Source organism: Parasteatoda tepidariorum, chromosome X1 (assembly GCF_043381705.1).
Source record: "Parasteatoda tepidariorum isolate YZ-2023 chromosome X1, CAS_Ptep_4.0, whole genome shotgun sequence".
Lineage (NCBI taxonomy): Eukaryota > Metazoa > Arthropoda > Arachnida > Araneae > Theridiidae > Parasteatoda > Parasteatoda tepidariorum.
Genome location: NC_092214.1, coordinates 71,008,771 through 71,025,810, shown reverse-complemented (window position 1 = coordinate 71,025,810; position 17,040 = coordinate 71,008,771). Strand labels below are relative to the sequence as shown.

At 29.9% G+C, this 17,040-nt stretch overlaps 1 protein-coding gene across 1 annotated transcript in view; it reads left to right on the top strand.

Annotated features, from left to right (window-relative positions):
- LOC107436807 (guanylate cyclase soluble subunit beta-1-like) overlaps positions 1-16,706 on the top strand; it is a 51,461-nt gene extending 34,755 nt beyond the window's left edge. The window contains exons 7-9 of the mRNA XM_043040689.2: positions 1,705-1,942; positions 10,187-10,327; positions 16,545-16,706. Coding sequence (XP_042896623.1) covers positions 1,705-1,942; positions 10,187-10,327; positions 16,545-16,706 — 541 coding nt within the window. The remainder of the gene's footprint in view (positions 1-1,704; positions 1,943-10,186; positions 10,328-16,544) is intronic.
- Positions 16,707-17,040: the final 334 nt, after the last annotated feature.

Sequence of the window (17,040 nt, the reverse complement as noted above, 5' to 3'; positions counted from 1 at the left end):
GTATACAAAATCCAAAACATGAATAGAATTAGTCAAATAGTTTATAAGAAATGAAAATTATAAACTGCAATATCATCCTTCTTCCTACCGATTTGGGCAAGATTACCTGATTGAAAACTTAATTCGCTTCAAAAATATATAAATAGAAAATAATAGTCGTCATGTTTCAGGCACTCAAAAGCAGGAGCTCATTTTCCAGACTTGAATGAGAAGAAACAAAAGTGAATTAAAATATAAAATGAAAAGTTGCCGACGAAAAAAAGGAAAAATGAAGGTGAGAAAAAAACTAGTAGAACCACAGTAGCCGAGAGAGAAAAAGACAGAAAAAAAGCAGAGCAAGAAAAACCACAGTGGCCGAGAGGGGTAAATTGGTGTAAAATGCATTTCCACGTGCTATGGAGATGTGGTGAGGAACTAATGTTGTTAACATGAGAATCAGCATTCATATGAATAAAACAAGATTCTAGGGAATCAAGATGACCTGATGTGACTGGGGTGAAAATAATTTTGGCATTGTCGAAATTGAATTTGTGACCAAGATTCCAACAATGTGCGGCAATTGATGATTTCTCGTATTCTTGATAGCTGACATATCCATCGTGCTCCTTAAGTCTAAATTTTAAAGTAGCACCTAGTTTGTCCGGTGCAGCCAAGGTCGCACTGACAAGGAATCTAGTGAATGAACCAGCGATTACCAAAGCTGAAAGGAACTTTAATAGATTTGCATTTGATTTTTCTAACAGGCCTAAAAATGGCTTGAAAACCAAAATGGGAGAGGATATTAGCAATTTTATAACAAATAAGAGAAAAAAACAGTGAAGTTACAAGCTCTCTGTAAGATTTTCTATATTGAAGCTATACCCTGCATATTAAGATTCGCAAAAGAAAAGCTATGTTTATTAAGAGAAAGTACCCTTTTGTGTCTGATTTCGTAATTAATGAGATTACGACGTTAAATGATTGATATATTATAATTCTACTACTTTAATCATTAAGTTCATCTTGAATTATTTGGTGTTCCGTTATTTTTTCTTTTGTTTTCTTCAGTTTACAAAACATTTGTCTAAAAATTTCAGCTTTGGTTCCGTTTCACGTATATGTATAAATAAAAGTTTAAAAAAAGGCACAATATGATAGTAAAATATACATTAATGCTCTTAAATATTAAATCTAAAATAATATAACAATTAACGATTTAACTAATTTAAATAGGATCATATAGAACGGTTGGCAGGGCGCTGGACTCACGTTCGTGAGAACTGGAGTTCAAATTCAGCCGGCCGAAGACTCCCCGTGTAGTAAATGGCGACTGATGCACATTAAAACGGTCGGGTCACAAAGTCATCCATGTTCCCATAGCAAATTATACCTCTTGGGGTGCTGTATTGGAGATTGATCGTTCTCTAGTTCAGGTCGAAATTACTATCTGTGGATGAATGAATGGGTTCACGCTATAAACGAGTGTAGCAGAAATCAAATTCTCGACCATAGATGGCGCTACTGGAAAATAAGAACAATCGCACTCCTTAATGGCCTACGACAAGAACAACCAATGAAAATAATATTCAATTATAAGAAAATTACTGTCATTATTAACTGTCATGAACTAGTAAGAGTAATAAAGTAAGATGGCTTCGATAACTTTTTTAAATTAATTTTATTATTCTGTAAAATGTTAATTTTATGACTTTAAAATTCTTTCAGGTTGTTGTATTCTATACTACCACCTTCAGTTGCAAATGATTTGCGACATAATAGACCAGTACCAGCCAGAAAATATGAATTGGTGACTATCCTTTTCAGTGGAATCGTTGGATTCAGTCAATATTGTGCAAATCATTCGGATTCTATAGGCGCAAGAAAAATTGTACACCTTCTTAACAACATATACACTACTTTTGATGTACTTACTGATCCAGTAAAGAATCCAAACGTATACAAGGTAAAATCATTCATGAAAAAAATTTTAAAAAACTTACAAATTTTTGGGATCTATTGCATTTGTTATACTGCAGCACCTTTATGCACTAATTTCATAAGTTAAAAAAACATTGTTTTTATGAAATTTATCACTTTATTATTTTAAATAAACTAAAATTTAATTTAATAATGTGATGATCATCTAGGAAGTAGTTAATAAAAACAAACTTACACCAGCGCAATCGATTCACTGGTTTGCACGCAGATTAGAATAGCATAACAACTAGACCTTGCTGTGCTAAACACAATAGTAAAAAAAATTTCGTTGTGACAAAATGCTTTAAACTACACTTATCCAGAAATTGGTAAAACCAATGGGATGATGGTGAACTTATATGCTAGCCTTAAAGAACTTTGCTCGCTCGAGAACAGACCGTAATGCGATTGTAAACTAGAATGAGTCGAGAAATATATTTTTTTTTAATTTCGGAACGCTACGGTGCGGGATAATTGCCTATTGTAATAATAATAAAAATGGCATAAAAATCTTTCAAACTGGCTTACATCTTCCGTTCGAGCATCGTACTTAAAATTAAGAAAAATTTGAAAAAATCGCGTCTTTTTTTTAGAACATTTAAGTTGGCTAAAACTAGTGAAATAAACAAGCTTAGTTCTTTATGCTTGTTTGATGAATTGAAATGTTACATATTCACTGTTATATCTGGGATCTTATTATTGAGACAAAACCACATATTTTACAGCATGTAGTGTATTCAGAATAGCTTCGAACCAAAATTACTTCGATAAAAGTAACTTTTGTTTTTTTTTCCTTTCAAATTAAATTCTATGCTGAAATGATAATAATATGGCATTTTTTCAAACACTCTTCAGATTATTTGAACTATTCTCATTTTTCACTCCATTAATCTGGTGCTGCCATCTAGTAATTAAGATGGAGAAATGAGTACTGCTAACATCTACTGAGTCATTTTGTCCCATCGCAGTTATATGAGCTTCTGCAATATTGAGATGAAATGAAGTTTGTGCAATGCACTCGTAAGTTCATAGTCACCAGTGAGGAAATTTATATTGTGGCATAGGACAGAGCCCCCAGCTTGCTGCTGCTTACAACACTGTGTTACGCATGTCAGCTATAACTGTGAGATATCTTATAATCAGCTATGATAATAAAATAATAGGTGCAAAAAAATACTGAGTTTTCTAAAAAAATTTTAAAAAAGCATGCAGTTTCATGCATTTCACTACGCTGCTTATTGAAAATTATATTGGTAGAGCCTTTTTATCACACATTTCATTCGTCTATATATACATAATATTGACAGAGTACATGAATTTTTAATGCTCAGTAATACAAAAACAGTCTATTTTTTGTTAATATTATTCCCATGTAGACTACATAATAATCAACATTTCTAATAACTACATATACTCATCTTGAAAATTGCCAAGAAACACTTACACTTTTCGAAATTATTAATTATATACATTGATTGAAGAAATGAAACTAATTACATATTTAGCGGAGAAAATGTGCATTTATTATATTGCAAAATGGTACACATATTTTCAAATCGAAAAATAAGAAGAATTAAATAAATATGCTCCTTAGACGATTTCTGAACAGCTACAAAAAATGGGTTTTCTTGCCAGAATAAAACAGGTATGATTGTCTTAGTAAGATGTATGAGTACCTCGGACACTAATGCATGTTTTTCATTTGTTATTTAAGATGTCTACAAAACTATCAGGGTGCTTTTGGAGGAAATTATCCCACTCTTCTCTCAAGGCGGTTATCAACTCTTACACAGCTCGGGGAGGGCTTGTTGTTTGAGAATCACGACTGCCAAGGGCATCACAGGCAGATTCTATGGAATTTAGGTCCGGGGAGTACGCAGGCCATGGCACACAGGCAATACCTTCACTTTCTAGAGTGTCAGATACCTCCGCGCTGTGTGGCTGCTCATTGTCAGTTATAAACAGAAATTCTGGACCTACAACACACCTAAAAAGACGAGCATGATCCAGAATAATATCTCTACAATACCGTTGGGATGTAGTGCCACCTCACTCAAAATTGTGAAGCGTGATGTTCTGCCGTTGGTTGTGTATAATGCCGTCGCATACCAGCACGCCTGAGCCAAACCGATCCTATTTATGAACATAATGCAGCGCATAACGTGTTCCCTCCTCTCTCTAAACTAACTGGTGAGAGAATAACATGTCACAGTGAAACGGGATTCATCGTAGAACATCACTCTGAACCACTGTTGGTCACTCCAACCAATATGTTCCTTACAGCAGCGTAATCGATGGCGTGGTTGAAGCGAGATGCATTGAACAGTTTTCCGTGCATACGGACCAACTTTGTTCAATCGCCATGAGTTTGTTCTGTTTGAAACCTGAGTACCGGTAGTGGTAGCAAAGTCTGCAGCTATCTAACTAGGAGTGACATTTCTGTTTCTTTTTACCACTAGCAATACATGGGTGGTGTTCCTACCACATCGGCAGGCTTTTGCATAGCATTTCCAGCTTCAGTGACCTTTTCTTAATCGAGAGATGAGACTTTTTGAAATTTCCAATACTGTGGTCACAGTGGTGACACTTTAACCTGCGTCCAATGGTCCAACTAATCGCCTTCGGATCGTAAGCACTCAAATGATGTCTTGCTGATATTTTGCATTTAATCATTGCAATTCCTTCTTATTAGACAATACAGTCGGTTACCGGCCAAGGCCATCTCAGTCAGTTTACCCCATCTAGTTTACCCCATCAGTTACCCCATTCGATGCTATATTTCTCCATCTATTAATTCCCAAATCTTTCAACCACTTCTCCACTCTATTCCAACACCACCTTGAATTTCACTGAAATAAGTTCAACAACCTATGGGGTGCTATATTGGTTAAGCAGCTAACATCATGAATTTTCGAATGAATGAGGAACTTGTATATATTGCTCTTTATACAAATAACAGGTCCTGCTCTACCACGCCCTCTGCGCTTTATTTTACGGTTATTGGTGAGCTGTTTGGGATATTACCTTGCAGAAATCAGTTTCTCCTCAGTTATTGTCAAGCAGTATATATCAATGAAGCGTATTCAAGGTAACAAAATCAAACGGTGTTATAAACTGTATCTTACGTACCTAAAAGGGCTGGGAAATGTTTTATGTGTTGCGAAACCACTTTTTTTACCCAATAAGTACTCTAAGAAGGCAATTTCATATATTTTCCCATTTGATGTTGGAAATTTCTAGGAAATCTATTTTCGATATTACTTATGAATATTTAGACTTTTATGCACTATTCTCTCATATTTAGCATGATTTTTGATATTTTTCTAAAACATGTTAACAAAACCAATATAATATTTTTCTAAAATAAAACCATGGAACCAGGAAGTAACCACGTACTTCAGATTTTTTTACAGTACAAATACCGCTTTATCCAAAAACTACCGATGACTTGCAAAATCATAGATAAACAGGAGGATATAGAAATGTATCAATTGCTGCATTCTGCTTAAATAACTAGAAATTTGTTGACATCAAAATTTTAAAAAAACTAGTTACAAAGTTCGTCAGCAAATAACACTGCTAACCGAAAAAAAAACTAAATAATTCTAAATAATCTTCATTTGCAGCAGTACCACGGTGCAGACTGTCGACGTAACTTACTCGTTCAAATGTTTAAATTGGGATGATCAGACATCGAGCAAAAAATACTGCTTTCTAGGTTTTTTATTCAGCAGCACCATTTGTTGACATGTTTATTAACAATTTTCGGAATTGTGGGAGAGAAAAAAAAGATTTCGTTTCCCAAACACAACACAGCAAACCGTGCAATTATATGTCCTTTCGTAATTCCTTGTTTAAATTGTAATAATATCAAATATCATAAAATAGTACATGTAAAAACTTCATTGACTTTTAGACGATCATTTAAAGGTCATTGAGATTTTGATTATACTATTACATTTTTATTAGCCTTATGTTAAGTGAACTAGCTTTAAGATATGTGTTAATTCGTTGATCTATTTAATATCTGTTTTTTTAAGTATTAATAGAACTGTCTTAGAATAAAGATATGTCGCTACAATTTTAAGTTTTTTTATCTATTTCTGTAAATTCCTGTCATTCAAAGGGTAAAAACAATTAAATTTTTCCAATTATCCCTAACAGGAATATCTAAAAAAATAAAATCTTCTTAAGCTACCTTCAATTCGCATATTTTTCTTACTTATGTGGCCATAAAAAATAACAAGCAAGCAAGAATAGATGAATAGAGCTGCTTTAATGATTTGTACTCCCACGCAAAGAAGCAGGTAATGAGGAATAAATAGACAGAAGTTGTGACACAATAAAACCACTAAATAATGCGTATTATCTGATTAACAACAGAGAAACTTTCACTGATATGCAGTAGCATTTTCTTTGAAGATCTAAAAGAACTTTCGTTACACTACAAGCAAAGCTATAATAATAGTTTTAGAAATTATATTTAACGAACAAAATTGCTATTGTTGAAAATTACCTATAAGCTTTTGATAACGAAATTCTGAACTAAGTTTATAAACTCCATTTGTGAATTTGTTTATTAATAAAAACCTATTACATAATTTTAAAAAATCTCATCTGCATTTATAAACGATATTAAAGAGATAACTAATAAAACGGAAAGAATTTTTAGAGTTATGTATGGGTTGCCCACTAAATTCTCACTATCTCTCAACTTCCGGAAGGTGGTAGCTGTAATCAGAAGAATGGTGTCTAAGCATACTAAAGTGGCTATTGGCTACTTAATGACACCTCTTACAGCGCCATCTGATGCAAAACTAGGAAGTAGAACATCATCTACTGCATTTATAAACCATATTAAAGTGATAACTAATAAAACGGGAAGAGCAATTTTTATAATATTTTATAATATGGTAATTTTTATAATATGGTAATATATTGATTACCCACTAAATTCACACTCCCTCTCTCTTAACTTCGGAACGGTTGACTGTATAATCAGAAGAGTGATGTCTAGCCGTAGTAAAGTGGCCATTGATTACTTAATGATACCTGTTACAGCACCATCTGGTGCAAAACTAGGGAGTCAAATATCATCGACTGCATTCATGAACCATAATATAGTATTAAGTTATAAAACAAAAAAGAGCAGATTTTTATGACTGATATATAGATGGCCCTCTGAATTGCCCCTCTCTTTACTTCAGTTGTAGAGCATCAGCGATTTAATATGAATGCAATAATATTAAGAACTGGCTACTATAAGCAAGCATCTATTAGCAATTTATTACATTGGGATGTGACAAAACGATCTTAGGAGAAAAACATTAAAACAGCACACCTTAATTTTCAATGATATAGTCTCTAAAGCGTTTTTATAGCGTAAATGTTCACAAAGTGCCTTTTCGTAAAAAATGGATAGTGCTCTATAACTTAATGACCCACTTTTCACATTATACTACAGTGGCGCATCGTTTATACGACGATCACTTATACGACGTTTACATTTATACGACGTTGTAGTGTGGTCCCAAATCATTCCTATTCATTTTAATATAAAAATATATCGCTTATACGACGCACAGAATCGGTTATACGTCGGTTTTTAGATTTTGTTCACGTTTATTTAATTTATTTTCTCTTGTGTATTTTAAAAAAGGGCGGAATTTGCCAACATGAATGATACAGAAAAGGGTACCAGCAGGAATGCTTGGATGACGACCGTAATTTTTACTAGATGACTGAAAAAACTAGACAATGTCGATACTAATTAAACTAGACCCATCGATACTAATTATTTTGGAAAATGTAAAAGCTCTCTTTTTTCCTGCAAATTGCACAAGTGCGCTTCAGCCATTAGATTTGGCCGTGATTAGAAAATTGCATCATAGAGAGCAGTAAGTTCAACTCGCTATTCAAAGCATTGTAGAAACTAATAGCAAGAAAATATAATTAAAAGTAACATACATTCAAATTGTTCACTGCAATTTTTCTTCTTTGGTTATTTGTCTGTTTTGCTTTGTCTAATTTAGAAATTTATGTAAATCAACACGCTAAACATTAAAATTAACTGAAAACAGAGTTAGTTTCAGTTTTAGAAGTAAAAATCTATTGTACGACGTTATCGTTTATACGACGTTTTTCGGTGGTCCCTTNACAACACACCTTAATTTTCAATGATATAGTCTCTAAAGCGTTTTTATAGCGTAAATGTTCACAAAGTGCCTTTTCGTAAAAAATGGATAGCGCTCTATAACTTAATGACCCACTTTTCACATTATACTATACCGTTATCAAGATATGAATGATCTACAAAAGAAATCACTTAAAATTATTATAAATTTTATTAGTTTGAATTTTATTAGTTAAAAAGGAAGAAAAATTCTGAAACAGCATATTTAAAATGAGAAACCTTTTTATTTCAATTATCTTTAGCTTATTGAGAAAAAAAAATTCAATGTTAAAAATAAAATTTTAAGAAAAATAAACATTAGGTGTAAGAAAGTTATAGTAACTTCAAACAATGTACTATAAACTAAAAAAAACATAGGGAAAGTGAGAAGGGAAAAGGAAATATTTCGCATTGAACTATTGCAAACATATGTCCCACGGACCCACTAAATGGAAAAATACTGGCTTGCAATTTAAAGAACAACGTGCTTCATAATAGATTTCGAGAAAAGCGTTTTATCAACTATTTACTTTCCCTTGCTATTTTTATCTACGCTAAAAAATCAGTGTTAAAAATAAAATTTTAAAAAAACTAAGCATTGGGTTTAAAAAAGTTTGTAAAATAAAGTTGAAAACAATGTAAATCTTCAAAATTGCAAAGTTCTGAGTGAAAAAAAAAATAAATTTGCATTTCAAACAATGTACTAAAAACTAAAACAAACACAGGGAAAGCGAGAAGGGAAAAAGAAATCTTGAACTATCGTAAACCTTAGTCCCACGGATCCACTAAATGGGAAAATACTGCCATGCAATTGAAAGAACAACGTGCTTCATAATAGATTTTGAGAAAAGCGGTTTATCAACTTTTACTTTCCCTTGCTATTACTATTTACGCTAAATAAGAATTTCAGAATACCGATTTAAAAAATAGATTTTTGAAGGCATCATTCAAGATTTTTTTTTATCCATAGACAGGATGAAGAAACAAATTAAGAATTATAGAATGAATGAATTCAAAATTATGTTTCCGATTCAGCAAATTAAAAAAAAAATCTTTAAAACTTTAGATTTTTCTCATATTTATCCCTATGAACCCTGCTTGATAAAAAGTTTTATATATGTTTTTAAATTAATTTCTAGTATTTTGATATAGGATTTATGTATTTAAGGATTTAGTTAATGGTTAGCAATAAAACTATTGAAATATGAATAGAAGAAATAAATCTCTTAAGCGTGAAAATTGCATTAACCCTTGACGGAGAATTTTTATTAAACGTACTTTTCATTGTTTTTTTCATTATTTTGTATTAATTTGGGTCAAAATGAGTGAAAAATGTTATATTTAGGATATTAATAATTTATGGCTATAAAATGAGCCATGAAACACCAGTGTCTTTTCTGCGTAAAGGGTAAAATCTTCCAAACAAGGATCACGTATTTAGATCAAGTATTTAGATCTAAGAAAAACAGTTATTCATCATTGAAATTTTAAAAAATCAATTATTGATAAATTTGTGAATACGAATGAAAAAATATAAAATCCAAAAATATAAGAAATCCACTCTAAAATATAAATAGCTCCAATAATCGAACAGATTTTTTTAGTAACTATTAGATCAATTATTATCTATTAGACTATTTTTTCTAATTAAAAAATACCAAAATATAGCTTTTCTTGTAATTACAGATTCAGAAAGAAAAAAATATTTATGAAGGACACCTTTGTCCCATCTTCGCAAAGGGTTAAAAAGAATTTTTTTCAAAAAAAGTGTTCGCAAAGTGCATGTATTTTACTGCAGTGTGAGTTTATTACTCTGCTTAAATTTTCTGCTTTGTAGAATAAATCACGCGTAAAATAAAATGCAGATCTTCTAAGCAATCAAATATAGAGTTCCTATATTTATTCTTCATCACAATAACAATCGAAATAAATTTGTCACTGCAAAATCAAACAAATGGGATTTAGACTATTAGGATTGGATCAAACAAATAGGATTTAAATGGGACATAGAAAACAAAGACAGATTTTAGTAACTAATAATGATTTATTTTAATATAGGTTGAAACTATAGGAGATAAATATATGGCAGTTAGTGGATTGCCTGAACCTTGTGAAAGTCATGCAAAATGTATCGCACGTCTTGCTCTCGATATAATGGACTTATCAAAGGACGTTGTAACGGAAGATGGTGATTCAATTGTAAGCATTTTAGAAAACTTAATATATGAGCTCAATAATATTATGTTAAAGGTTATTATTATACACTACAAATTTTAGCAATTTAAAATTTCATTCATTTCATTTTAATAAATCATTATCATTTTAATAATAAAGATCTCATTTTAATACAGATAAATCCTTTAAATTCAGGGTTCCTGAACTTTTTCATGAAACTAACCCAACAGTAACTTTACGCAACAACTTGACTAGTAATAAATAGAAATTCGTAGGGAATAAAAATACGCAAAAATATAAATTGACCTTCTATGTGCTCTAGAAGATTTATGAGTGGTGGTGTACCGTTAAGTGAGATGTGAATGTATTGTTAAGTGTAATGTGAATGTACTGTTAAATGAAACGTGAGTGTACTGTTCACGACATATTAATAACAATATTAGAAAAAGGCTTAATAAAGTCAGTCACATTACTTTTTTGACATTATTTTATTGTTTAATTTATTTTTTAAAACAGCAGCTTATGTAAGTATGAATTGGATAAGCATTTAAAAAAACAAATTTGTCATTTATAGAGAGGAATGTTTATTTTTTAAAGATAGATCAATAACTATACAAGGAATAGAGTTCTTGAAGCCATCACGGCTTGCCTCTCGTCTTTCTAAGGGGTACCCCAGCGTGCCGTGGATTACACTTCTAGAATACCGGACTTCTAACACAGATTTTAGAATAGGAAAAAATTAGTAACAGTTTGTTTTAATCTGAAATATAAAATTCAAACTGCAAAAACTCATTGTGGTTTAAGTAGCAAGAAAATAAATAGCCTTTTAGTCTTTTTTATAAGATTTAAAAGTTACTCTTGATTTTGAAAGAAGTAGCGACAAATAGAATTAAATACTGTGATAGCTGAGAAGTTAAGGGCACTAAGCTGTCATTATATAAGACTGGAATTCGATTCTCTTTAAATCAATATGCTTCGCCACCTTGCTTCAAAATCAGTCTGTAACAGCTTATTTGGGAAGTAAAGGCGACTTATGCACAATTCTGACTACATCAACACTGTCATACAGTTGGTTACGAAATTGTGTGGAGTTAAAACTTCTATGACTCCAATTGACCAACAACGGGCTGTTGCGAAAATGCTTTATTTTCGATAGAGCATGGAGAAACTACGTTTTCAATCTTGATCTTTTTTCGTAAAAAGATACTGGTGCTGATATTTGTCGAAGTTTGAAACAATGCTTCACTACGTGTGCATTCGATTCTTAGAAAATGCAAGACAAAAGCACCTGGAAAGAAATACAACCAAAAAATCCTCCGCTAATTAAAAACAAATGAAAGTAATATGGAAAGTAACTGTCGTCATTGCTCAATTTTTCTTATTTCGGTATATTAAGTTACTTCACTGTTAGATATTAAAATAAAGAAATATTTCGCTTTTCATAAAATTTACTCCTTTCTCCATTGTTATTCATATTAAAGGACTAAAAAAATTCTTTATTTGATTATTAATTTAAATAAATAGTTTTTTTTCCTTTTTTGCTAAAGCCTGGTGCGGTTATGCTGCACGCAAAATTCAAAATAAAGATTTACGATGTAAACTCAGAACAAACAAAAAAGGTGTTAAAAACTATATCTGACACAGGAAGGAAAAGAATTGAAAATAGCTAACAAAAATGAGGAAATGCAACTAAATTATTTCGGTGTTTGGGAACAAAACAGCTAAATAAGACAAATCCCCTGAAGCGAGACATTTGTTTACAAAATTTTCCTATATACGAGACTTTTCTTATGCTGTTGAAATATAAAATTTGGATTAGATTTATTATTTTCTTTTACAAAACATTCATAATTCAAATAAATGCGATACATTTTTCTGGATATGAGTGACATTTACATAAGCTAATACGCATATATTGAGAGCGATCTTAAAGGAACGAAGAAAAGAAAAAAAAAGCTAACAAAAAATGAGAAAATGTTGCTAAATCATTTCCAGGTTCTGGAATAGAACTACTAGTTAAAACAAACCTCCTCATTTGCAAAATTTTCCAATTGTTTCTTTAACATACTGGGCCATACTATATTTAATTTATTTTTCATACTATTGAAATATAAAATTTGAAGTAGATAAAATTTATTTTTTTACAAAACATTTAATTGTAAATGTGATCCACTTTGCTGATTATGAGTGACATTTACATAAGCAAATTAATATTCATATATCGAAAGCACTCTTAAAGGAAAGAAGAAAGGAGAAACTAAAATACTACATATCACAATCATACTACTGAAATATAAAGCTTAAATTTCATAAAATATTTTCTGTTTTACAGAGTATTAATAGTTCAAGTAAATGAGATACATTTTGCATGTTATGAGTGACATTTACATAATCAAATTAATATGCATATATCGAAAAAGCGCTTGAAGGAAAGAAGAAAATAGAAAATTTTAAAAAAGCTGACAAAAAAATGAGAAAATGTTACTAAACTATTTCGAGGTTCTGGAACAGAACTGCTAAATTTAGACAAACCACCTGAAGCGAAATATTTGTTTGAAACATTTTCCTATTAAGGTTTTGACATACTGGCATTTAATATTTCATTCATACTACAGAAATTTAAAATTTACATTAGATAGAATATTTTTTTACAAAACATTAATAGTTCAAGCAACAATGTGATACATTTTGCTGGTTATGAGTAACATTTATATAAGCATACTAATATTTATACATCGAGAGCGATCACAAGGAAAAGAAGAAAAAATAAAGAAATGCTAAGAAAAAATAAGAAAATACATATAACTGAATCGTTTCTTAGTTCTGGAAAAGAACTGCTAATTAAGACAAACCCCCTGAACCGAAATATTTGTTTGCAAAATTTTCCAATTCAGTTTTTGACATAAGGGTATTTATTTTTATTTTTTTTTGTCATACTAGGGAAGTTTAAAATTTAGATTAGATAAAACATTTTTTTAAAAAACATTAATAGTTCAAATTAATGTGATACATTACTCTTGTTACGAGTAACATTTACGTAAGCAAATAAAAATGCATACATTGAAAGCGTTCTTGAAAAAAGAAAAGCAAAAGAAAAAGAAACGCTAACAAAAATGAGAAAATGATACTAAATCATTTCGGGGCTCTGGAGCAAAACTGCTACATTAAGACAAACCCCTGAAGCGAAATATTTGTTTGCAAAATTTTCCAATTGTGTTTTTGACATATTGGCATTTTATTTAATTTTTTTCATATTATTGAATTATAAAATTTAAATTAGATAGAATATTTTTTACGAAACATTAATAGTTCAAGTTAATGTGATACATTTTGCTGGTGACATTTTCATAAGCAAATTAATATGCATATATCGCAAGCAGATGACTCTTAAAATCTCTTCTTTAGAATCAATAGTATTAGCATATGAAAGATAAATTTGAATAAATTACGAAAGATAAAAGGAGAAATAAACAGTTTCAATTACAACTTGAGTTGCAAAGAATAGTTTCAAACTACTTTGTTGCTTTGCGATATCATTTGCATATTCTCACACACAAAGAAAAAAGTAAGCCATTAATATAATATAATCAAATTTCTTCAAGTTGTTATGATAAACACTTTTCAAAATAAAATAAAAAATATTAAATAATTGTTTCAAGGTTTTTATGTCTTGAAAATAAAATTCTTAAATTAATTCATTCTATGATGCATAGTGATGCAAATGTGCGTAGCTGACATAAAAGTTTATGTCCATCCTAAAAATGTGATTTCATTTTATTTAAATAAATCATATTTAGTTCATTGATACTTACAGTCCATTTATAGGCAATAAATAAAAAGAAAACATAAATAGGAATTATTTATTTCTACATAATTTTCCTTTTTTTTCTCTATTTAAAAATTTAAAAACAGCATGAATCAAACTATCATTTCATAATATAACCTTTTTTCAATTATGTGAAATCTCATATTATCCAGAAAATTTTTAAGGTTATTAATTAATTAAGTAGTATTAAACAAATAATTTCGTAAATACACTCATATTTTTTGTCTTCTAGAATTTGATACTTCGACATTTTGCATTGCATTCCAGAATTTTTACGAATATTACAACTGGATTTCATTGTAGTATTTTTGCAGTTGAATAATGAAAGCTAATTAAAAAAATTAAATATTTAATAATTGCGAAATGAAATTTAAAATATTGCAAGTTGAACATTAATAAATAAATCCGAGGTATTTCGTCGATTTCTTGCCTGATATTATTGAATTTTTATAACATATTAAAAATGGAGCAGCATATTAAAACTTGAGCAATCTAATTAAAGAAACAATGATCTTTAAATATTGATGGATTATAAACGATATGATTTACATTTAGATATAGTCGTTTTTTATAACCTTTAAATTTTGATTATATAAAATTTTCTATTGAGGAATACATTCTTTATTAATGTAGCTTCGAACTGCTCGGTTGTTAAGTAAAAAAAAAATTCATTACAAATCTAAAATTTAAATGATTTGGTCGAATAGACTTCTAGAAATTACAATTCAAAAATTCTTATTGTTTTTTTTTAAAAGACGATATTGCTTGAAAAGAGTTAGATGACGTAGTTTTACACGATAAAATAAAAAGATATGAAATAAATCGGACCAGAATTTTTATAAAAATCACAAATATACGACATTAAAAAATATATCTTTAGCTGAATGATTTTTTTTCCATTTGAGCTAGTTCTACAGACGTAAAATAAATAAACAATTAAAAATTAAAATAGCATTAACGTGCTCAAATTTTGTACACTTTTCCAGTTAAACTATTGAGACCGTAATTTTCAGATTACGGATATTACCTGAATTTCGATGATCAAAACCCGAATAAAAAAATAGTATTTTGGGTTCTGATTTCTTAAGTCCGTAACTTATGCACGTAACTTGCTAAATTTTTTGTATTTTAAACTAGCAACTTTATAATCTTTGTAAATAGAATAGGTGTCTCTAAGTTTCCGCGATTACCCCACTCTCCACACTTTCTACCTGCTCGTTACCATGGTTCCGACAAATTTTGTCTTTAACCCAGGGTAATACGTTTCAATAAGAAGTTAGAATATACTTGGCAGGTAAAAAGCAAGATTTGCCAGAACTAGAAAGGTACTAGAAAGTGGAACAGTGTAGAGAGTGGGGAAATTGCATAACCTTAAGATGCCTATTCTATTCACTAAGAGTATAGTTGAAATTTAAATAGTACATAAAATGTGTTATGTTATGGTAAATGTTTAAATTTCAATTATAATCCTTTCATTAGTCATTTTACTAACACCTTTTTCTATACATTAAAGAAAAGTTAAGGCCAAAAATGATAAGCTCTGTGAATAATCTAAATATTCCTTGATTTCGCTAATCCATATATCTTCGAAATTTAACGCATTTTTTTTATTTCAAAAGTCTCAGAATCTGTGAAGCTAACGGCTGATAAACTAACCTTTCTTAACTTTAAGTTCGGCTAAAAATAATATTTTTTTCTTATTCAACTTGTGAAGAATATCACGTAATTATTTGACTATGTATTTATATGCAAAACTTTTCATATGAAATAAAACTGCAACCTTATAATAATAAAACTACAACTGATAACCTTATTCTTCTTTTTAAATTTCCTTAGATTTAGATTTTATTAGTTAATAGTATGACATTTGCCATCATGTCTCAGAACTTTTAAGGTGTTTCAACTTCCCAAACACACCCAAACATTTTAAAGGCAAGAATTTCTGCAGTAGTTTTGCTGATAACTTTACAGCAATTATTATTAGTATTATTAGTAGGAAATGTATCTTAGACATTAAAGAATTAAAAGAAAATTTTTGATCCAGAGTTTATAAATTGTCGGTGTTTTAAATAATGAGGTTATCACGCCATTATAGGCATTACACATTTCTTAGTTTTTTTACAATACAAATTTTAAGAAAAACTTTTTTTTTAAAAATAAAATTTCTAGCCTCATAAAACTCAATTATTTAAAACGACAATTTTATATTAATTTTCAAGCCTTTTTTATTTATTTAATTTCAATTTTTATGCATTAATTTTCATTTATTTATCAGTTTTTATTTATTTATTTTAATTGCTAAAAAAGAATGGACTGTTATAAACAAAGAAAGATTTAAATGTTTTAGCTGTATATAAAGTCATTCAACAACTATAATGAATTACACTTTTTAAAATAGAACTACCTGTTTTTCAGCGCGTCACCATTGGAATTCACAGTGGAGAGGTCGTTACAGGAGTTATTGGAAAACGTATGCCTCGTTACTGTCTTTTTGGAAATACAGTGAATCTTACGAGCAGAACTGAAACAACCGGTGAATCTGGAAAAATCAATGTTTCAGAAGATGCCTACAAGTAGGAAACTATTTCATTCTCATTTCGATCTCTTAACTACTCAAACAATGAATAATAAAATCATTTAATAATCTTTTCGAAACGTGCATTTAAGCATTTCATTCCAAGGAGTAATTACCACTTTCTATTAATGCAAAAGTATTGTAAAGATTTTGAAGTGCTTACTTTTACGAATGTTAAAAATTTGCTGATGAATTAATTGGTCGATATACAATACACATATTACTAACAATTAACATTTTCAAATAGAAATATAAGTCCACTAAGGTTTTGCTTATACTTCAAACAAAAACGCTTCAAGTCAATTTTTATATATATAATACATTTTGCTGGTGACA